The following is a 24,205-nucleotide window of genomic DNA, read 5'->3' on the forward strand; positions in this document are numbered from 1 at the left end:
GATCAGGCCCATGGCACACCCTTGCCCCACCCCACATGCTGAATCTAGGCCATGTGCTGCCTAAACTAGCCAAACTGGGCTCTGCATGCAGCACAAGTCCCAGAATGGGCAGTACAGACAACACAGATGGGCTGGAGTAAGTACATGCTGTGCAGGACCTGCATTCTGGGTCAGCTGGAACAGGCACCATGTGCTGCATGCATCACAGGCCCTGCACATGGAGCCAGTCCAGAACGTGCCATGTGGGTCGCATGTGATACCCAGCAGCATCACCAGGAGTTGGATGAGGGGACTTTGTAGACTGAATCTTGGACACACTTGCTGTAGACCATTCACAGCTGAACCATAATACGCTTTGACCAAACTAAGTTTATCACGGTGTCCCAGCTAGAAACAGTTGGGTAGGAAAGGCTTTTACTCAGCATTCTTGGAGAACTAACTTAGTTTGTTCCTGCAGGGGAAAGAAAAGGGAAGGAGCTGAGTTGTTAAGTTCTGTGAGAAGAGCTGGAGTTTTGTCAGGGAAAATGGTCAACAGAGTAGTGTCTCAGTGACTGGCTAAAATCCTGCTCATGGTGTTAGTGGGAGGCAGATCCTTTTGGTGGTATTTGGGAATAAGGTAAGAAAGTCAGTTCAGGGCTTGTCTACATGGGAAATTACTGTGGAATAAACCATGATGTAAATTTCTGGTGTGCTAATTAATCAACTATGTGGACACTTAGGAGTAAGTAGCAGGAAGCTTTCTCTGCTCTCGGTGTCTTGGAGATTCTAGATTAATTCTGTGTGAGTTCATTTTGACAAGGGCACCTTCATGCCATGTTCTAAAATAGGGGAGGCCAACCTGTGGCACATATGTCACAAGTGGCATGGGCAGTTTCTCTGTGGCACGTGGCAGATCAGAGAAGGGATAGGCAGCACAGCGTAGCAGATCAGGCAGGGGAAAGGGATTGGGATGGCACTGGGAGAGTCAGGGCCTAATTTGTGGCGTGCCTGGCAGAAATGGTGGTCTGCCACTGATCTAAAGAAATATTAAGGTAAATTACCTGGGATCCAAAAGTAAATAATAGTATCAAACAAAGGAGAAGTCTTTCACCCTTAATTTGATGTAATATATCTTGAGAATCTTGTTAATATACATTCTGGTAATTTCCCAAAGTGACACTAAATTATCTGGAGATCAACAAAGCAGTTAAAAAAAAAAAAGAAAAAAAAAGTTTTTTCAATGAACTAAAGTTTATAGTTTTAACTTTGTTTCAGATCGCAAGATCACCCAGCTCAGCAGACAAACACCACTGGGAGTACTGCTACCACATCTGCTTCAAGTAGTAGTACCTCAACACCAGCCTCAACAAACAGCAACCCTTATGGTCTGGGTAAGATTCTTTATTGGCTAACTTGCTCAGGTGTCATTGTTCGGTGTCTATTTAATGTAGCGGTCAGCAACCTTTTTGGGCTGTGGGCCAAGATGACACAGCTGTGGTCAAAGGTAGATAGATATTAGGACATATCTGCTGCTACTTCTGTTATTAATGGCAGAGAGAGGCAGCAGCAGGGGGAAAAGCTCCTGAAGCCAGCACTGCTTTTGTAGCAGTGCAGGAAATGTGGTCACTGCTGAATCCCCCCTGCTGCTGAATGCTACCTAAGGCCTATGGCCATGGGCTGGATCAAATGGCCCTGGATCTGGCCTGTAGGCTGTAGATGTCTAATTTCCATTTGAATGGATAGAGTCCACATTTTAATATATATATTTTTTTTAAAAAACAAGTTTACCACTTGCCTTCCACTGTAGCCCGTGGGTTACAATAAGTATTTATGTTGAGCTTGATACATCCTTGAAGTCTTTGTGTGGAAATTTTGCATAGAAGAATTCTGCTTTTGCTTCTTCTCGGAGTAGTGTCAGGAGTAGCAAGCTGCAACTACCATTTTATCCCAGCAGTATTAGTAATCTGATAATTGTAAAGCTTCCTTTGATCTGTTTGTACTCCAGAGAGTATCTGAAGTAGCTAAAGGAGAAGAGGGTATTATCCACAGATTCTAAGCAACAGTAATAAAACTGCTGCTCAGCCACCAGTCATGCTTTTCTGACCAAAGCATCACTGGGCCATATCTGTCTTAGCTTGTTTTCCAGTGGCACACATGTAAGGATGTACCTAAACATGGTGAGAGATGGGTTTTGGCAGCCCACGTATGGAGCACAGAGCTGATTTTGGGGGCACTTCTTGGCAGCTCTGCCCCTGGGCATTGATGGGGAGAGAGGAAGGACAAGGGGCTGGCTGCCATCTTGCTTGTAGGCTGCCCTCCATGCCACCTCTCCCTTTGGCACTGACTGGTGGAAAGGCCCCAAGGTGGAGGAGGGACAAGGAGGTGGGTGCTTTCTTGCTTGCTGGCTTCCCTTTGTGCCATCCTGCCTCATAGTGCTGTGTAGCGGAGGGACCCTGGCCAGGAGAGATGGGACAAGGGAGCAGCTGCCCTTCATGCCACCCCACTAGCCAGCGCCTTCACCTTTGCCTTTCAGCAATGAGGACTGCCAGCTTCCACTGGGGAGCCAGCATTTTATGTCTATTGCATTTTTTTTATGGATGTCACAGGCAATTCCAGATTTTACGTTTTCTGCGAACCACATATTAAGTAGGTCCCTACACACATCCAAAAACTAAATGCAGTATAGTTTTGTAGATGCACACAATTGATTTCATACTGTTGATGCAAGCCTCCTACCTCTGTGTGAAAAATGAACTTGTATAAATAAAACAATGAACTTGTAATGCATTTCCTCTTTTTAGATGTAGACAGTGACTCAAATTCTCCAAAGGAACTGGTGGCTTTGGGTGTTTAGAAATGGGGGTCAAGTTGGAACTTGATCCGTTTAGTCTAGGTGAAGACAAAATTCTACGGCCTTTATACATGCATTAGGAAACAGAACAGTTCTATTTTATCACAATGAAGTACATGTACTGCACTCAATATTATCTTTGATTTACCAGACATACTATAGATATACATTGCATGGTTTAAAAAGGAGGGAGAGATTGTCAGGCTGTAAACATCAAACATCCCATAACAACATGTGTACAAAAAAAAAATTGTTAGAATAGCAATGGCTTGTACTACTGTGAATAGTGGTTATTAGCTGAGTGTCTTGGTTATTAAAATACTAGGCATTGGGGACAGATCTCTAGTGCTTGGGGCAAGGATGGAATTCTCATTGTTTTGCATTATGTGCATATTTGGACAATATACTGAAGTACTTTGTATTTAGGAAAGGTATAGATAAAGCTGTCTTAAGTATGTATCAAGAGCAGAGAATTTAGGTTTTGTTTTCTTCTCTCTTCAGGTGGCCTTGGAGGACTTGCAGGTCTGAGTAGCCTGGGACTTAATACATCTAACTTTTCAGAATTACAAAGTCAGATGCAGCGGCAGCTCATGTCCAACCCAGAAATGATGGTTCAGATAATGGAAAATCCCTTTGTTCAGAGCATGCTTTCTAATCCAGATCTGATGAGGCAGTTAATTATGGCCAATCCTCAAATGCAGCAATTGATACAGAGAAATCCAGAGATCAGTCACATGCTGAATAATCCAGATATCATGAGACAGGTATGTTTGAAAGTGCCTTGAAGACGGATACAATTTTATTATGTGGTTATGGTACAGTACAAAAAGTTAGAAGCATTGCTGAGAAATTTAGGACCGTAAAAGGATCCTTGGAAGGCAAATGCTGGTGATCTTTTTAACTTATCTCTTAAGTTATTGACCTGTAGCTCAATGTCAAAACAATCTATTAAAATTCCCTGCAGTGTTTTATGACTACATAACTTGAATGGTCTGCATTTAAATTAAGATATTTATGTGCACTGCACGCATACTCTTGCTTTCATCGCAAAGGGGAGGGGGAATGATTGTAACACTATGAAAAAAAATAAGTAGGGAAAATAGAATGGAAATGCCATTTACTTTTATCTAACTGGAAATTTTGAAGTCCAGCTGACAGCTTCTAGTTGGCTTGTATAAGTCTACATGGTGATAGGTTTTAACATACAAGTCTAACGGATGCTGTGCACTTGAATAACCCTGTATTTATTTCTTGTAGGTTCTTTTTGATACTTCTAAGTTGAAACAACATGTATATTTGCAAACAGTTTTTTTGAATGGAAATTAACTTAAACATACCTTATTGCTGTCTCCTGTTTTCCAATAAAATATATTCTTAAAACAACATTTTTTTTACAAGTTTTGACAGAAGACTTATAAAGATCCAAAAAACAGTTAATTAGTAGATTAACTTTCTAAAGCTACCAACAAGAAAGTTCTTGATTCTCATGTCATAATTTTAAACTGAACTGCCACAGGATAGATAAATTAGTAACAGTGTTTGTTTACATCCTATCCATAATAGGTCTCAGGAAATCCCCCTCGCCCTCAAATGTTCACCCCCAGAAATGTGGCAGAGCTGTTCTGGAGGTGTACACAGCAGCCATGCTCCAGTGTACTGAAGATCAAGGTCTTAAAAGTGACCAGTAGTAGATTGACCCTGAAGCAGTTTTACTGGTGTATTTCAGACTCTGGAGGTGGCCCCCAATGTGTTCAGAAACACCCCTGCTATTGCATGCTAGAGATGTGGCATAGACAGCCTCACTGAGACACTGCTCAGACGCTGATATTTTCCTGTGAGAATGGATTTCTTATTAATACAGATTAAATGTTCCGCTTCCTTAGACACTAGAACTTGCCAGAAACCCAGCGATGATGCAAGAAATGATGAGAAACCAGGACCGAGCCTTGAGCAACCTTGAAAGCATACCAGGTGGATACAATGCTTTGCGACGCATGTACACAGATATTCAGGAGCCAATGTTGAACGCAGCTCAAGAACAGGTGAGACATGGCCACATAGAATACTGAAATTTTTTTTTCCCCACAAGTAAAGGAAAGCATGTTATGTCCTACTCAAGCAATTTGCAAACTGAATTTCATGGTGCTTAGTGTTCCTGTACCTTCTGCTTCTGTATGAGGGGCAAATATTGCAGAAATCTTAAACTCTCAGCCTCCTAAAAATAAAGTTCTTGCTTTTTTCATTCTTTCATTTTCATTAGAAGCTATTAAATATTGGATCTCAGCCTCCTAAGAATAAAGTTCTTGCTTTTTTCATTCTTTCATTTTCATTAGAAGCTATTAAATATTGGAGAGTGTGTATTTCTTAACAAAATGTCTACATTTGGTGGAATTGACCAACTTGACCCAGAAAATAAAGGGTCCTTTTAGGGACTTAAATTTCTTGCTTCATATATCTCTTCAACTGTAAGCCTCTGAAAACTAGAGAATATTTCACTTTAATTTGGTAGTAAAACTACCCTCTTGCCCTCCAGGCTTGTTCTTGACTTGTGGCAACTGTCATCATAGGGATACAGATTACAACACTTTCAAAAAGGCATCCAGTTTTCTTTCTGAAGTTAACCACTCTTCAGAATATTTGGTTGTACCATGAAGTGTTTGTAGGGATGGTGAGCGTAATTGATGGAGAGTAGTCAGTCTCCCAATAGAATTTTGCACACATCACAAATCTTATAATTTCTAGGAGTGATAAAATAGATGGCTCTTTTTTTTTTCCCCCCCCCCCCTGTAGTTTGGAGGTAACCCATTTGCTTCTTTAGTAAGCAATGCATCTTCAGGTGGGGAAAGCCAACCATCTCGCACAGAAAATAGAGACCCTCTTCCAAATCCTTGGGCTCCTCCATCTAGTTCCCAGAGTTCTACAACCAGCACCAGTACCAGTGGTGAAAGTGGTGGCAGTAGTAATGTTGGAAGTAGCACCGCTGGCAATACAGGACAGAGCTCAACCATACCGAATTTGGGACCTGGATTAGGAGGTACGTTCTTTTTGACCAAATTCTGTTTTTGCATGTCCGCAGAAAGAAGGCACTTGTATTGGAATAAGTATTTACGAATGTTTAATTTCATAGTGTTCTTCACTAGTGCCCGCTTCCTGTACAGCATAACAAACACAAACTTTTCTCAAGAATACCAGAAGTGGCCATAAAACTTCTGAAAGTAATAATAAAAATAGGAAATATCTAGACAAACAACCTTTTTGCCCACTAAGCACTAAAAGAGTAAAAGGCTGATAATACAGCTACTGGGTGAGATGGTTTAAGTACATTTTCTCAGTGTCTTGCATGAAAACAAGTATAGATTTTGGTGTGAAAGAAAAAAATAGGCTTTGTAATGTACTAAATGAAACAACAATTTATTTTTAAAGATGGATACCAAAAATTATAACTGTAATACTCCAAATACCAGAAGCAGTGTAACCAGTTTTTGTATTACAGTAGTGCTTTAGAGTGTGCAGGGAGGCTGCTCTAACATGCTGTAATTACAGTGCCAGGAGCACCATGTGTATAAGTATCCCCACGCTGAAAAATGGCAGTGGGGGTGCTTTAACTGAAGCTCATTCAGTGAGCTTTAGTTAGTGTCCCTGCTACCATTTTTCAGCACAGGGATGCTTGGTGATGCATGCGATGCTTCAGGCACTTTAATTAGAGTGGCTCTGAGCCATTCTAATTTAAAGCACTCCCTCCCTTTCCCGCTACTCCCCTGAGCATGTCTATAAACACCCTTAGAGCCTTAGTCATGATCCAGGACATCATAGTGGTAGAGCCCACACAAACTATCTTTTCCCAGTCAGAACGTACAGTCTAAATCCAAAGACAAGAAAAGTAGAGGGGATATAGCTGGGAGGGTCTGTCCAAGGCAACAAGACAGTAGTGATCAGTATCATTTGTCATTGTCTCTGCTTCCAAGCTGCCAGTTGATCATGTAAGTATCTACAACAACCCCCCTTTCCCCCCAAAACAAACTGTTAGCTGCCTTTAGCTGTCCCTGAAAATCTGGTTGAAATTGGCTGTGATGAGATACTGAAAATTAGCATTTAAGACATGTTTAATAGAGATCTTTGTGGTCAGTAGCACTATACTCTAAAGAGGCCATTTGCACTGAGCATGCTCTTGCCTCCATGGTGCCCACACATTAATTAGACTGAGCATTTACCACCTCCAGTAAGCTTACTGTTCATGATCCATCCCACAGTTGCAAGCACATTCCTTGTAATTGGCTTACCTAAGCAGTCAGACTAGAAAAAAAGTAGGGAGACTCTTGTGCTCTCCCTGATGTTCCTTATCCATTACCAAAGAAGAAACAGCCTCACCTGCTTCACTGAAAATGAGTGTGTGTGCTAGGGTGCTGTATGCTGGAAACTGATGATAAAGGAAATGTAGGAGCAGAGGCAGACAGGAACAGAATGATCTGTAGCCACTTTCCAGAATCCATATTTGAACCCAGGACTACTTGATGACAACATAAATCTGTTGTCAAGTAGCTGCAAATCCTGCTGGTAAAGTGCCTTATTTAGTAATGGAGACTTTAGGATCCCTAGTTTATCTGGTGCAGAATTTGGAAGGTGTGAAGAAAATCCAGGTTAAGGAGTACTTTGGTTATGCCAGGTGAATGTTGTCCTGCAGAACTGGATTCAGTCATTGCCTCTTGCGCAGCTGCTTTGTCATGCTGTCTCATTTAGCCACACCCTACAGGTCAGTACAATCTGCTCCTCATTTTCTGGAGGTGGCAAATTAAATCAGGTACCAGATTGATTTAAATCCTCCACCATCCGTCCACCACCAGATTGAGGAAGGATTTCTCTTGATTTTTGGAGCATGTTCTTGCATGACTTGAGAAGTTAACTGTTTTGCGGAGCTTATTTGCAAGCTGTTTGCAATTAGATGTCAGTTCTGATATTCAAGTTACCCAGAAAGCATTCTGATTTCTTCCTTTACATGTAATTGCCTCTGACTTTCTACTTAAAATACGGGGCTGTATTGGAAAGGAACAAGTAACTGGAGATGCATTAGTTAACATTCGAGGGCCCATCTCCAAAATTGTGCAGGAAATCTACATAGGAATAGAAAGATAGACTGAACATGTTTTCAGGGTTTAGATCTAATTTGGGATGGGACAATCAGCACACAGTTTTGAGACGTGCGTTTATTTCCTGGCACATTCTACCACTATTAGAACAGGGTGTATATTTTGAAATGTACCTAGCCTCCTAGGTTGTGCCCTTTTCAGTGAAATGTTCGTTACTTAGAACACCTTAAAATTACATGTCTCACAATCTTGTATTGGTTATAAATAGAACAATTTTGGGGGGAGTTGTGACTGGTCTCCTTTAGCGGCAGTTAGATTTGTTATGTAAAATTATGGAAATATGCTGTATGCTCATTATTGTACTTAGTGATGTGCATTCTTCATTTATGCTTATGTTCGTGTTGATGAATTTCTAACTGGCATTTTACTTTTTAAAGCTGGCATGTTCAACACACCAGGGATGCAGAGTTTATTGCAACAGATAACAGAAAACCCCCAGCTAATGCAGAACATGCTGTCTGCACCCTACATGAGGAGCATGATGCAGTCGCTAAGCCAGAACCCTGATCTTGCTGCACAGGTAAATGCATCTATATATTGAATTCAGTTTGTGAATTTTTTTGAATGAAAAGAAAGGGGTTGGATTCATGTAGCAGCTTTTTTTTCCCCCCCAACAGCATAATTGTGTTTGTGGTTGAGCACTGACTAGCCATTTTCTGAAGATAATTAGATGATGAACTGCTGTTGGAGTAGTTGCCTGAGTACCATTAACGTTGACCCAGAGTCCTTTCAAGTTCCAAACTGGACATCTTTCGTAAGGCAACCTCCTCAAAGTTAGTGACCATAAACTTGTGACCCAGCACAAGAACTAAAGGAAAAGGCTTGGCCACAAACTGATCGGGTTGTGGGGAAGAGGGTTTCTAAGAGAAACAGTGGGGTTGTGCCATTTATATTTTCAGTCTTCAGCTGTGACCTTCTGGTATTTGCCCTGATATGGTACTTGTTTTAGGATTAAGGTGAGGATAAAGGTAATACAGCAATAAACCCATCTATGTAAATGGAAGTTGGGATTTGCTGATGGGCTTGCTCTTGAGGGTAAACAGGGGTAGGGTGGGGTTTTCTAGTTTTGGAGTGTCAATTGAGGAACCTACTGTTGTTTGTCAGTTATTTTAAGTCTCTCTGGGTAGAGTGTGTTATATATCTGAATAATAATAATAGTACTTAAGGCAGCACCCACACTGAATCTGGCATATAAAGAGTCAGCACAGGCTGGATGGCTTTAACATAGAGTAAAATAAAAACTGTTTTCTCCTGTGTGTTAAAGAGATCAGTTCGACAGCTTCCCTGGCTACTTGCACATTCTGATGTGCCTTTAAAAACAAAGTCTTCTAGCTCTGTAATTCAGAGACTGAAGATGAACAAAAGAAACTTTTTCTCCTCAGGAAAGGGACATTTTCTCTGCAGAGAGAGTTTCATAGTTTCTAGGGTCGGAAGGGACCTGAGCAGATCATCTAGTCCGACCCCCTGCCATGGCAGGAAAGAATACTGGGGTCAAATGACCCCAGCAAGATGTTCATCCAACCTCCTCTTAAACACCCCCAGGGTAGGGGCCAGCACCACTTCTCTTGAAGGCTGGTTCCAGACCCTAGCCGCCCTGACTGAAGTAGCGCCTCCTGATAGCTAGCCTAAATCTACCCTCTGCTAGCTTGTGACCGTTATTCCTGGTCACTCCTGGCGGTGCTCAGGGGAACAGTGACTCCCCCAGTGCCTGCTGATCCCCCCTGACTAGTTTATAACAGGCCACAAGTTCCTCCCTCAGCCTTCTGTTTTGGAGGCTGAACAGGTCCAGGTCCTGCAGCCTGTCCTCATAGGGCCTGCCCTATTGTCCCCTGATCAGACGAGTGGCCTCCTCTGGACCCTCTCCATGCTGTCGACATCCCTCTTGAAGTGTGGCGCCCAGAACTGGATGCAATACTCCAGCTGCGGCCTGACCAGTGCCGCATAGAGGGGGAGGATCACCTCCTTGGACCTGCTCGAGATGCATCTGTGGATGCATGCCAAGGTGCGGTTGGCCTTCCTAACTGCCTCTCCACACTGCCAGCCCATGTTCATCTTGGAGTCAATGATGACCCCCAGATCCCTTTCTGTCTCCGTGCTGATAAGAGGGGAGTTCTCCAACCTGTAGGTATGGTGCCGGTTGTTCCTCCTGAGGTGCATCACCGTGCACTTGTCTGTGTTGAAACCCATCCTATTCTCGTCCGCCCACCCCCGTAACCTGTCTAGGTCTGATTGTAGCCTGTTGCATCCTTCCAATGTACCCACGTCCCCCCACATCTTAGTGTCATCAGCAAATTTGAACAGGGTGCTTTTCACCCCCTCATCCAAATCGCTGATGAAGATGTTGAACAGTGCGGGCCCAAGGACCGAGCCCTGCGGAACCCCACTGCCCACGTCCTCCCAGGTTGAGAAGGACCCATCTACTACCACCCTCTGGGTGCGGCCCTCCAGCCAGTTGGTGACCCATTTGACTGTGTGGGTGTCTACACCACAGCCCCCCAGTTTCTTAATGAGAACAGGGTGAGAGACAGTGTCAAAAGCCTTCTGGAAGTCCAGGAAGATTATATCCACTGCTACCCCTGAATCTAATGATCTGGTGATCTGATCGTAAAAGGCCACCAGGTTGGTCTGACAGGACCTGCCACTGATGAACCCGTGTTGGTTGCCCCTAAGCATGCAGTCCCCTGCTGGCCCCTCCTGGATGTGTGCCAGCATAATTTTCTCGAACAGCTTGCCTAGGATCGAGGTGAGACTAACCGGCCTATAGTTTCCCGGGTCCTCCTTCCTGCCTTTTTTGAAGATGGGGACCACGTTGGCCCTCTTCCAGTCCTCCGGTACCTCACCAGAGCACCACGAGTGCTCGTAAAGCTGTGCCAGGGGACTTGCAATGACCTCGGCCAGTTCCTTTAGAACTCTAGGGTGGAGATCGTCCAGACTGGCTGACTTGAATACGTCCAACCCCTCCAGAAGCTCCCTAACTAATTCCTCACTAACCCGTGGCCCAGGTGTGCCTCCCCTGGGGCCCGAGGGGGGCCCAGCAGGGAAGTGGCTGTTCTGGTCCCTACTTAGGAAGACGGAGGCAAAGAAATTGTTAAACATGTTAGCTTTGTCGTCTGGTGTGACGACCAAGTTTCCCATGTCATCCTGCGAGGGCCCCACATTACCCGGGACCTTTTTTTTACCCCCTACGTATTTAAAAAAAGACTTCTTATTGTCCTTAATCTGGGAAGCTAGTCCCAGTTCCATCTCTGCCTTGGCCTTCCTAACTGCCCCCCTACATCGCCGAGCAACTACAGAATAGCCCTCCCTGGTGATGACCCCTTCTTTCCACTGGGTATAAGCTTCCTTTTTAGCAAGGAGACATTCCCAAATTCTTTTGGTGAGCCACAGAGGCTTGTGTGCTCTCCTGCTCCCTTTGATCCTCGTTGGGATTACCTTCCTTTGGGCTTGGAGGATTGTCTCCTTAAGGAGCGACCACTCTCCTTGGACACCTGGCTGCCCTCCCCCCCCGGGACCTCAGCACTTCTCCAACTATCCTCCTTAGCTCATTGAAGTCTGCCCTCCTAAAATCTAGGGCCGCTGCCTTACTGCATGCCTTTGCCACCTTGCGCTGGATGGTGAATTCCAGCAGGCGATGATCGCTGTCGCCCAGGTGGTTGAGCACCCGCAGCCCCCTCACCAGGTCATCACCCGTGGCCAGCACCAGGTCCAACAAGGCGTTCCCCCTGGTGGGTCTGTGCACCTCCTGGGTTAGATGGAGGTCCTGCACTCTGGCCAAGAACCTCCGTGAGCGTTCAGACCTGGCTGACTACTCTTCCCAGCAGATGTCCGGGAAATTCAGGTCCCCCATGACAACCACATCCTTAGCCTTCACTACCTCTGTGAGCTGACCCAAGAATTCCTGGTCAAGCTCTTCTCCCTGGTTGGCAGGTCTGTAGTAGACTCCCACCATTAAGTCCCTTTCCCCTCGACTGCCTTGTACTCTAACCCAAAGCACTACAGAGTGCCCCTGCCCTGGCTCCTTGCTAATTAAGGAGGATGTGTATTCCTCCTTAATATAGAGCGCCACGCCCCCACCCCTCTTTCCTATCCTGTCCCTCCTGTACAGCCTATAGCCCTTGACACTGACCGCCCAATCATGCATTTCGTCCCACCACGTTTCTGTAATCCCCACTATGTCCGGGCTGATGTCAGCCAGCAGGAGGGCGAGTTCCTCTTGCTTGTTGCCCACACTACGAGCGTTTGTGTAGAGGCATTTGAGGCCTCCTGTGGGTGTGTGTACTGACCCCCAGTCCCAACGTTACCCTGGCCCCTCTCTCTTACCTGTTTGATTGCTCCACTCGTGGGTCTGGGCTGGGCTGTAGTTGTGGGTGCTGTTTGGTCCGGCAGTCTGATATTTCCTCCACCCTCATCTTCCCCTTCCCCCGACGAGCCTAGTTTAGATCTGGCAGTTCATTAGAAAAATGAATTTTAAGTTCTAGTGACCGGTATTAGCTATTTGAATGTTTATGAAAAAACAGTTTTTGCAAATGATTGCAACAGAAGGGTTTGTTAAAGATTTTTTGAAGACTCCAATTGTATCACATTTGTTAATTGGATCTTGCATCTAATACCTAAAATGCAGTCAGTCAGCTCTTTCTGGGGGAGGTCTCTTTACTATATTGAGTATTTTCTGTTAAAATTGTACATGTGTCTCTTAGATGATGCTGAACAATCCTTTATTTGCTGGAAACCCTCAGCTTCAAGAACAAATGAGACAACAGCTTCCAACTTTCCTTCAGCAAGTGAGTGAGATGAGAAACTAGCTGTTAGTTAAATTGCTGCAAAATGTTGGTTGAATTATGAACAGTCTTTTTTTCTCATCTGGCTGAAAGCATGAAAGCCTGATCTGCCATTCTACCTCTCGCTCATTAATAAGTGGTTGACTCATTGACCCTGCCCCTTCTGTCCCAGGGTTATACCTATCTGCTAGTAAGTGCACCCTCTGTATATAGTGCAGCCACTTCGATTTGCTTATGCTTCTTTGTCTGGAGTGAATTACTTGTTTCATGTGGGCATCTATCATAGAATGCATTTTTACTGCTTTTGTGTGGTACTTCACAAAAATGCAAATACAAAACTATAAGTCACCATCCCTTCTTCTCTTCCCCTTTCCCCCCAAAATGAGACTTCAGTTTTGCTCTTTGTTCCCCAAAAGCCTGTGGAAAGGATACTTTGAGTTTTCATGAAGATTGTGCTTTTGGCCTCTCATCTCTTCATCCACTTCCCCCATCAGTGCAATTTTTGTGCTATGCTTGGGACTACCAAATTAATGAGAACAAATTAATAAACATCTAGGTCATCTTGGTGTTCTGAAATATGCACACCAAATGGTGAAGAATATATAGTTTTTGATTACACATCTCTGTTTGAATCTTTCACTTGTAGTTCAGAAGGCAGTGTGAAATATTTCTCTTTTATTTGATAGTTCTAAGCAGAGATGGGCTGGGGGTTGAATTTTAGTTTCACATTTGAAATATCATAAGTGTTTCAAGAGTTCCTGGCCTAAGGGTTTGCTTTATATTTAGTTGTACTTCTGTAGCTTCAGCAGTTGAAGTTTGAGTAGGATAAGATCTTGACCAGAAAGGGGAACTTCATAGACTCTGTGGAGTATTGTAAAGCAGTCTGCAGTGGCAGCGTACAGGTTTCCCTCGCTTTATGCAGGTTCTGTATGTGCGAATTCACTCTTATGCAATGAGCCTTTTATACCAAAAATCTGTTATATGCAAGGTAAATTGACTTTTATGTCAGCTGCTTTGTGGGAGTGATACACACCAAAATATAGCCCCGTGTGGATCTGTGCTCCTTGCTCATTGTCTGAGACGCGCGTTTCTGTAATTGCCATCCCCACTGTGGTAACACTGATCACCACGTGCTTGTGTGTACTGTCTGCTGTTGGTGAGTACCAACCAGTTGTCTTGTAAAAGTGGTAGAAATGGGTCTGGGGGTCAGTACAGTCAAAATCTTGGAACATATTCCTATTTGCTATATTGTAAAGTGCGTTCCCTGTATGTGAATTTGAGTTATGCACAGTTTTCCAAGAACGCATGTAGAGCATAAAGCGAGGAAAACCTGTAGATGGAAGTAGACATGCTTTTAAAATGTGAACTTTAATAGAAATGTTTTTTGAGCACAGCCAGAAATAGTATGAAACAGTAGAGAGAGATGCATATGTTAGTTGTATGTCCGTGTACATCGGCCAGGTTCCACATGCCACGAGTCTCACCATATGGGAGACTAATTCCAAAATTTATACTGGAATCTTAAAGCCCTGGGACTCTTGAAAATCAGGTATGTTAGATGATAAGCTTTGCTGGGAGAAGTTAACACTGTTTCTAAAGTAGTAAACTGCACTTGATGAGCCTAAGCAAACCAGAAGAGTTGTCTTAGTAGCTTGACAGAGAGACAGAAATATTTCATAGGGTTTACGTAGGGATATTCAAGGGGGGGGGGGTCCTACAAAATTGCTGGCATATCCCTGCACATGTTTCTGTTGTGACATTTTTCTCTCCTGTTTTTAGATGCAGAATCCTGATACATTATCAGCAATGTCAAATCCTAGAGCAATGCAGGCTTTGTTACAAATTCAGCAGGGCTTACAAACATTGGCAACAGAAGCACCAGGACTTATACCAGGGTAAGAGTTGATGACATGCATTCAGGGACTACTTAATACTTTTTGGATATTAAATCTGTTAATTTGTCAGCGTCCTGTCTTGCTTCTTTAGGAGGCTTGCCAGTTGTACAAATTCTCCTATGTTAATTTAACTTCATCATCAGTAGATTTTGCCATGTGAGAACTGAGGAGCTGGTTGGAATGTGTAATAAAATGTAATAATTATTAATGTAAAAGTGTCTCAGCATCTTTCTGTTCCTCATCTCTGCAGGTTTACTCCTGGTTTAGGTGGATTAGGAAGCACTGGAGGGCCTACAGGGACAAGTGTATCCAGCTCTGTTCCCAGTGAAAATACAAGTCCAGTGTCAGGAGTTGCTGAGCCTGGTCACCAACAATTTGTTCAGCAGATGTTACAGGCACTTGCTGGTGCAAATGCTCAGGTAAACTAGCGCATAGCTAAATCCTTTTCAATATTTGAGTTACAAATGTAGGCCAAAAGGCAGTAAGAATACTTGAAAAATATGCTGCTACCCTTTGAATACATGCCTGTCAGGCTGAGACTCAAACTGTTACTTTCCCAAGAGCTGGAAATAAATGCTGATAAAACTTTAAATTTGAACATTTTGTTTCCTCAGGATAATATTGTCTCGTCTCTTTGTCTGTCTCGTCTCTCTGTCTCATATCAGTAGTATGGAACTAACGTTTTCATTTTTGACCCCGCCTAGGTCTGAATTAACATTTTCGTATCCCTTCAAAAAAAAATGCTGTTATTTAAATTCTGTGGTGGAGGGGTATCAGGCTGGTAAAAATCTTTGACAAAGTATGAAAAGTTCCAAGTAAAACAACAAGCAGATTTTATCTGACTAGCTACAAGTTTCTTACTTTGTTAGTGCTTGTTACATTTGTGCAGTGGTTATAGTTTGTTTTGAAGCATGAGTTGTTTTCAGCAACGTAGTCATGCACATTCAAAGGAGTAGGTGTAAGCATTGGAAAGGAGTATATCTTTCTAAACAGCATCCATTTGAGTCTTTACTTAATTTATGAACAGCTCTGCCATTTATGCTGGAATATCTGGGGCTGTAACTGATGGAATGGCAGCTTGCAAGATGCTGAGAAGGTTTTATTTCTTTGTGGGTTGGTTACTAACTGAAATACCTGTCTTTCTGCTGTTCTTCAGTCTCTAAAACAAAATATTTAAAAATCAGTTTCTCCCTTCCGTTTAGCTGCCAAGCGCACAGTTCTGTGTTTGCTCTAAAAACAATTGGATTGACAACTGCTTACAAAAACAGCATGTGCCGTTTTCTTTGGATTTGCAGGTTTAAATTGTAAGGCATAATTAAAATGACTTCAAAGATCGTTCCAAACCAGAAGTTTGTATGACCAAGCCCTTACAGACACCATTGTGATTGGAGTTCTGTTGTTTGTATTGTGTTAGAACTGGATCAGTGCATAAAAGTTACAGCTGTTGAGTTTCTCATTAGAAGTTTTATAAAACAGCTAGAACTCTTCCAAACCTTGATCAAGGTTTAGAAACAGTGGTGACTGATACCAGTAAAATAACCTGATTACATTTACCCTATTGCCTGTTGCCATCTGTAGGGGTATTTAAAATCCGATGAACAGCATCGTAGGATTCAATATTTAATTTCACCTGACCAAAGTGACCTGTTGTACACTTTGAAGGAACTATTACCAGGAAAAAAAATCTAAGTTGGGTTCATTTTTTATGTTGCTCCATTATGTTGAATCAGACATGCAGCACTTCCTATAAGTTCATCTCACAAGTGTGTGATATAACCTTTGGTGTAGATTATTACACAAGTCAGCTGTCTGTACATTTTAATTTTTGTAATTTCTTATTTAACAGTCTAGTTTTGAGGACTTGAAAGGAAGAGAGTAATTGCAGAAACTAACAAAGAACAAGATGATGTCTGCATTCTTACCATTTTGCACATATAATAGCACTTACACTAAGCCTTTACTTACAGTTTAAAATAAATTTTCTTCTTTTTTTCTTTTAGCAGTTACAAAATCCAGAAGTCCGATTTCAGCAGCAACTGGAACAGCTCAGTGCAATGGGCTTTTTGAACCGTGAAGCAAACTTACAAGCTCTAATAGCAACCGGAGGAGATATCAATGCAGCTATTGAAAGGCTACTGGGCTCCCAACCATCATAGCAACATTTCCTTAACTTGAAAAATGTAATTTATTTTTGATAACAGCTCTTAAATCTTTAAAATACTTGCTTTATTTCATTCTGACTCTTGGGATTGTCTTGTTATAACTAAAAGCAGTCTGATGCGTTTTAAGGTGGAGTGCAGTAGTTTTCTTCGAACAGTGGGAATCAACGCTTTTCACTCAGAGTTGTTGCATGCATCACATTTCTCTTCGTTCTGCATTTATTGTGATTTTTTGAAACAGATATCGGCTTTCACAATGGGGTAAACAGGTTCTGTCTGACCTACAACTGTCCAGTTTCTTTACTACTTAAACATTAGCCTTCAGTAGTAATTTATGTAGAATAAAAATTAAAAAGGAGACAAATGAAGCTATAATTTGTGGGTTCCAATACTGCTTATTGTGACTTCGGCATGTATTTTTTGCTAGCAAAATGCTGTAAGATTTATACCACTCGAGTTACCTACCATTTTTTGCTTTTATTTGTATAAAGTATAAACACAATATACACCATTGAAAATGGCTTATTTCTAGGAACTTACACATTGCGATAGAATGAAACGATAAGTAACCAAAAAACTACAGAACAAATAAGTCATAAGACACGTTTCTAGAGTAGAATCTTTCAGTATCTTTGGTAAACATCTCTGCAGAAGTGCTTAGATAAGTTCATTTAAAATATACTAGAATTGCTGATCTGGTTATCTCTATACATCTTAACTGTACAGAAACCTGCATTGTTATTAACATTGCCTCAATATTCACAAAGATTAATTGTAAATTATCTTAATCTTTGTGCAAATTGAAGAAACACTACGTGACGTCTGAAAAAGCTTCTGAGGCTTTTTGGCTATCCCATGTTGAAATTCTAACATGTATTATGATTTGTAATTGGAAACATTACTTTCACTCATTGTCATGTGATATTCTGATTACTTTTAACCACCATGTAAAAATACTGTATATCTTTTGAGTTTTTATTGGTAGCTATTTCTCTTGTGCACAGGTAATAAATGAATTAAAAATTCTTTGTGGGCAAGCTGCTGTGTGTGTATTTTCAGTCAGTTGTTTGACCTTCAAAACAGATAAACATTTTGGTTACTGGCCTTTTGAGATGAAGCTTTTGGAGTATCTCAGGCTACCGTTTGGCCAAGATTAACAGTGTCTCTGGTTTATAGAATGGAGAGGGAAGGAAGGGAACCAGTGGTTTTGTACTGCTGTTCAAGCAGAGAAATGTACTAGTGAAAAATCACTCAACCGTGTTTATTCTAGTTACCAAACAGCTCTGGTTTGGATTCTGCATCTCTTGTAAATTTTTTCAAGTCAGTTTAAATGTTATAGTTATTTCTCTAATAGTTAGACTTAATTGCAGTATTTAATTGTCATGTAAAAATCACTTTGGTGGTAAAAGAATATAATAAACATGGGTTATTCTTACCCTGCCGTAGTTGAAAGCTTTCAAAGCTAAGTGAGAGAATTTAGTATAAAGCAAATGATGTTAGGTACATGCAGTAACAATGCTTAAAACCTTCAAAACATTTGTTGGGGCACAGCCAAGTGGACAGAACCTGTGCATGGGGGAAAGGGCTCATTGTCTTCTTTGTACACTTTAGAGTTTAGAGGCTTACAGGCCATAATGTTCATCTCTGGCAGTAAGTAAATTGTTTTCATGCTGCTGACACAACACTGTGAAAAGTTCAAGGAAAAACCCTTGGCTGGTAAATGTGCCACAGGCCTCTGGACCAAAGTCTCATAGGTTAGCAGTACTGAGTATAAACATACTCACATTTAAATCTGGGCATACCAAAACATCCTGCTTTCATCTGTCTATATAAAAAAAAATTGTTAGAGTTTCCATAGGTTTGGAAGGAAATCTTTATAGGCTATGTCCCAGAAAGTAACAAAAGTATAAATAGGCAAGAGGCAAACCCTTCTTCATGAGGGCAATATAATCTCTTCAGCAAATACTCAGATCAATGTTTTCATCAGTTTAAAAATCCTTTATTCATGCAGGGGAGGGGTGACATCATTAAGTGCAACTAGGATGGAGTTGGTACAGCTGTGGGAGGTGACCTACATTTTACTTCACTTTCCTGATTCCGTTAGTCAATTTTTGAAAGAACCTTGGCCAAGTGATTGAGATGCTTTTAAAGCAGGCTTGTCCAACATATGGCCTGCCGGCTGCCATGCGGCCTGCCGAGCCACTTCTTGAGGCCCGAGGTGCTGTGACGGGAAACAAAAGCAAACACTATACTTTCGGGCGGCATGGTGTGATATGGTTTCCTGTGAAGTCTTTGAATATGGCTCACTGGGTGATAAAGTTCATGATCTGGCCCCACATTCAAAAAGATTGGATGCCCCTGCTCTAAAGGGACCTGACTTTCAAGAAGCGAATCACTGAAAAAAATCAAGATCCCTTAAAATTGGGCACCCAAAAATCACTATTCACTTACAGCAGATTAAGTGTAAAGGCCAACATATGTATATATTGTGGAAGAACAATTCTTAAATGATATAAACAACACTGGAATGAGCTTTCCAATGCTTCAATGGATTAAAACTTTACACAATACAGGTATGTTCCATAGCTGTTCACCTCATATTAATATTTAGAAAATGTGCAAGTTGGCTTTTGTTCAACCACTGTTGAATGAAAAAGGAAAATGAATTCAGCATACAGGGGCCTTAAATTTATGGAGATGATGAAACGCTGACTCTAAATCGCATGAACTCCTGTTGGAGATAATCTCCAATAACTCAAAAAAAAAAATACCAATTTTTCTTGTACACATCCCAGAAAATAATATAAAACTTGTTTTTTGAAAGGGAAGATTAAGGATTTTTTTTCACTGTGTTTCACTTACCAAATTTTCAGTCACTTATTAACAATGGGGGATTTGCCTGATTAATGCCATCAGTAACAGTTAATAGGGCTATGCAAAGTAGGCAGTAGTCTATTTGGTTCGGCCTGATTCAGGGGACGGTGATTTGACTTGCTGATTCGGATCATTGTCCTGATTCGATTCGGCTGAATCTGAAGATTTGATTCTCATACGGTGAATCAGCGATTCAGCCATAGGCAGCTTTAGATGTTTTTTCTGCTGGGCAACTGATGCCTTCTGGGTTGGGGGGCACCTGGGGTCCCCCTGCAGCTGATTGCTGAGATTGGGGCCTACCCCTGTGCCCCCCTAAGTAGACTGGAAGTACTTCCCAGTCTACTTCTGGGTCCACCGCCAAGCATGTGGGGGGGGCTCCCTGCACTTCTGTGGGATGTTTCATCTGCCCCACCTTTGGTGTTCACAAGCCATGCCTGGTACCTCAAGGTATGCAGAAAAAAATATAAAGCTGTGTCTATGGTCAAATCATTGAATCTTACGGAATCGAATTGGAGGCTTCTGATTCAATTTGGAGAGATTAATGGATCTCATTCAATATGGAGATTCAGCTGCCAAATCTAATCAGCGACTGAAGCTTCACACAGCCCTAATAGTTAACATATTGCTTTAAGTTACCTAGGTCAATTTTAACCCAGGTTAATGCTGTTGCTGTTGAATAGCTAGCTTTGTATGTAAAAATAACCTAGAGATTTTAATCCAGTTACTAGTGTACAGGTGTCCTTGATTTAGATCTACTACCATAACTTTTTTGAGTATTCAAGCACTGAACAAACATAGAGATACGGACCTTTTTCCCTTTAGAACGGGTGGGCAAAAAACGGCCCTTGAGGCCATTATATACAGCCTGTGGGGCCCCTAAAAAATTTAGAAAATAAATATTTATCTGCCTTTGGTTCCTGTAAAAAATGACAGGCACCAAGGGCCATAGGACCCAGGGGAAGCCCAGTGGGCTCCCACAACAGCAGGCCCCACCCCCAACAGGTGCATTTGCTGCTGCTGCCTGGCCCACAAGCTGTGGGCGGGCAGCAGCAGCCAACACTGCCTGGTGTGGCAAGTGGGGGGCAGGGGGGTTGCAGCTGCTGTACACAACCTTGATGGGCGAGCCCAGAGCCAGCAGGGCAGGTTACAAGCTGTTGCTGAGCATGGGGAAAAGTGGCCCCTTGCCCACCCTGTGGCTGGCACCCCACGCTGTAGCCACTTGCAGCCCGTCTGGGGCTGCCTGTGCCTGCTCCAGAGAGCCCTGCGAGCGGCTGCAGTAGGCAGCGTTGGCTGTAGGGCAGGTGAGGGGCTGCTTTTCCTTGCACTGAGCACCAGCTTCTTCCCTGCCAGTGAGCAGGGTGTCAGGGCTGTGTGCTGCTCCCCACCTATATTGTGGGGCTGGGGGGCACTGGGAGTGAGTGGGTGGGGAGCCAGCAGGAGCATGGGGCCTGAACTGGTGTCCCAGGACCAGTGCCAGTGGGGCCCAGGTCAGGGTGGCAGGAGTGTGGGGTCCCAACCTGCAGGGGCTCTATGGAGCTGGGCCAGCTCCCCCCTCCTTGCTGGTGCAGCCCAGCCTGGCTCCACAGACCCCTGTCAGCCTGTGCCCTGCTTTGGGCCCCACCAGCGCTGGCCCTGGGACACTGGTCCCAAAATGGTGAACCAGGGGGCGGGGCACCTGTTAGGGGGCAGGGCTACTCACGCGGCCCTTGACAGCCTGCCAAAACTGGGTAAGCGGCCCTCCACCTAAAATAATTGCCTGCCCCTGCTTCAGAAGTACTCTCTGCAGGTCGTATTATGGCCTAGATTGGCACCTATGTCTAACTAATTACCGGTTCAGCAGATGGGTAAAGGAGCTTGTTTCCAGAACTGACAGTTTTGTATTTTGCTCAAGGCATTGCAGACTGATAGAAAGGAGTTAACATTTCTCTTGCAAATATGCAGCACTTGCACAGAATTGTATAAGCTACTCTCAGCATGGTACTTGTGAGGAGTGATACGTGTTTTACAGAAGTGGAACCTGAGGCATAATGTTTGCCCACAGCAAGTTAAGCTGAGAAAGGAATCTAACTCCAGGTTCATCCCACTTAATGACCCAGGCCTGGATGGCTGTCCTGAACTAAATATGCAGTTAATGTCAGGAAAATATTGCAAAGGCATGCCGAGTAATCTCCTGACTTAAAAAGCAGTAATGTTTTGCAGTGTTGTAGGGTTTGTCTGTTTTTTAATTTTGGTATGTATAGTACATTCTAGAAAATAAGCCTATATTTTGACACCCTGAGAATGATTAAAGTAGACCAATCTGAGTTGCAACAAGGTACCTACAAGATAGAGTGGAGATGTTTTTTAAAAGCCACACTCCTTTTAAGCAAAGTATATACAGTGCAGGAGACAGATGGACCTATACTTTAAATATCCAGGCTAAAATTCAGACTGATTGTTTGTATAAATGTATGAGCAGTCCTGAGCTCAGAAACACAACTTGTATGAAGCAGCACAAGTGTCTGCAGTCAAGATCACTTGGGGTTTGACTTTACCCTGAGTGAAATATAAAAATTAAATAAAACTTCAACACGAGAAAATAATGACTTATAATTTACACGTTTATGAATCTGAGGTGCAGGCTAAAATTTACTAGCTGGTTAATCCATGGTCTTTTCTTGAGAGAGATGGGCATTTCTGTTTAATATGCACATTACTTAGCATGGTCTTTTCAACACTGCCAGGCTTGTCTGGGTCTGAGTAAAATAATACTCAGGTCTTATTTGCCTAAAGAGACTCCTGGACACCAGCAGGTCCCTGTGCAACTAGAAATTAGTTGTTTTCATGGGTGGGTCATAATGGCAAAAGGTTTGAGCAACCCTGAATCATATAGCTAGGAACTGGTGGGAAATTGCACTTACAAAGACAACTGCTTTCTGCTCCACAGAGATTAGACATAAACATGGATGAGGCACTATTAGCAGAAGTCACTTATAGGCAGCCCCTCCTCTAGGGATGTAGGTCACTGCATTTGTCCCTTGGACTGGCCAAAGCCTGCAAGCTATTTGTAGTCCTGGGGTGATTTAGCCTAATAATAACTTGGCTTGCATTTCCCATGATGGAAATGTCTTGCGTGATTGCTGGTGCCAGGGACCAGCAGTATCTGAAAACTGGATTTTCTTGCTTCAAATGGCAGCAGTCTGAAGATGACCAGGGAGAGATGTGTCCTTCCTTCTCAGGGATCTGAAGGGGGAGGGGAATACAGAGGGAGTGGACTTGACCTCCTGAAATACATAATAACCCAGGAGGCAGGGGGAAGTGTAGGGTTACCATATTTCCCATTCCAAAAAAGAGGACACCTGTCAAGAGGTGGCAGGGGGGAGCAGTTTCTAACTGTCACAGTAAATAAGTGTTGTTAAATGTGAAGCAAAAATAATTGTAAAGAAAATTTTAAAATGTACCTTTTTACATGCCGTCAGTCCTGTCCTCCTGCACTTCTTCCAGTTGTGCCCATGTACACCTGTCTGTAGGGTGCATCTTTCTCAGCTGTCCCCAATGCTGCTTTGTGGCACTGAGCAACCCTAATATGCTGGTGCCCTGCCCTCACCCACACCCCCAAGCCCTTCACTCCCAAACCACAGCCCCCCCACCCCAGCCCTGCTAGTGCCCTTCACTCCTGACCCACAGCCCTCCACCCCTGCTGCTGCCCTCACTCCTGACTTGCCACCGCAGAACCCTGCACTCCCAACACAATCCTGTCCTCTGCCGGTGCCTCTCGCTCCCAACCCACAGCCCCTTGTCCCCCCCAGGCCTGCAGGAGGGAGCCGCCAGTTGCCCCCATCCTGGCCACACAGCTCCCTGCTGCCCCCAAAGGGTGCCCCCCCATCCATTTTCCCTGCTGGAGGGGCAGGTACCTGCCCCACACCCCCCTGATTTGCCACAGCCCCAGTGCCCAGACACCTTTCCCCAGCATTGGCAGGTACCCTCCCCTCCACCCCATCACACACCCCTGCCACACATGCCCCAAATCCCACGAGCCCCTGGACCATATCCAAGCCCTGGCCCTTCAACCCACCCCCATAGACCTACCTGCATCCAGCTGCCAGGACTGCTGCCACCACCCCGCCTGGCTGTAAGCTGGCCTTGTGTATGTACGTGCACACATGCACTTGGTACCCCCGAGTCCAATCACCCTCCCCTGGTTCCCCCAACCCCAAGTAGCTCCTGGCAGGCTGGAAGGCTGCCAGCCTGCAGAGATACCCTTGGTTCCTCCTTTAAAGAGGAAAATCTGCATTTTTCCTCCGCGAACAGGAACCCCAGATCCCTGGTAAACAAGCATGCTGCTAGGACAAGGCAGGAAATACAGTTCTACCAGCATGGATGGTGAAAAAGGACTAGCAGGGCAAAATCCTGGACATTTGTTCAGATTTAAAAAAAACCCAAAAAACGCCCGGACAGAGATCGGAGGACCCAGAAAGAGGGCATGTCCAGGAAAACCTGGACATACAGTAATCCCGGGAGGAAGGCAAAGACAGAAAGGAAGCTT

At 43.5% G+C, this 24,205-nt stretch overlaps 1 protein-coding gene across 2 annotated transcripts in view; it reads left to right on the plus strand.

The window, feature by feature from the left end:
• Positions 1 to 17,831, plus strand: part of UBQLN1 (ubiquilin 1) — a 38,627-nt gene extending 20,796 nt beyond the window's left edge. Inside the window, exons 3-11 of one of the 2 annotated variants that reach the window (XM_090038676.1) lie at positions 1,255 to 1,370; positions 3,332 to 3,594; positions 4,714 to 4,872; positions 5,621 to 5,864; positions 8,352 to 8,494; positions 12,672 to 12,755; positions 14,532 to 14,647; positions 14,898 to 15,066; positions 16,651 to 17,831. In XM_090038676.1, the coding sequence (XP_089894802.1) occupies positions 1,255 to 1,370; positions 3,332 to 3,594; positions 4,714 to 4,872; positions 5,621 to 5,864; positions 8,352 to 8,494; positions 12,672 to 12,755; positions 14,532 to 14,647; positions 14,898 to 15,066; positions 16,651 to 16,803 (1,447 nt within the window). In that variant the 3' untranslated portion in view covers positions 16,804 to 17,831. Of the gene's footprint in view, positions 1 to 1,254; positions 1,371 to 3,331; positions 3,595 to 4,713; positions 4,873 to 5,620; positions 5,865 to 8,351; positions 8,495 to 12,671; positions 12,756 to 14,531; positions 14,648 to 14,897; positions 15,067 to 16,647 lie in introns of both variants that reach the window. The other variant, XM_090038677.1, reaches the window with a different exon arrangement.
• Positions 17,832 to 24,205: the final 6,374 nt, after the last annotated feature.

This window comes from Crocodylus siamensis, chromosome 3 (genome assembly GCF_052110815.1).
Source record: "Crocodylus siamensis isolate JL-2025a chromosome 3, ASM5211081v1, whole genome shotgun sequence".
Lineage (NCBI taxonomy): Eukaryota > Metazoa > Chordata > Crocodylia > Crocodylidae > Crocodylus > Crocodylus siamensis.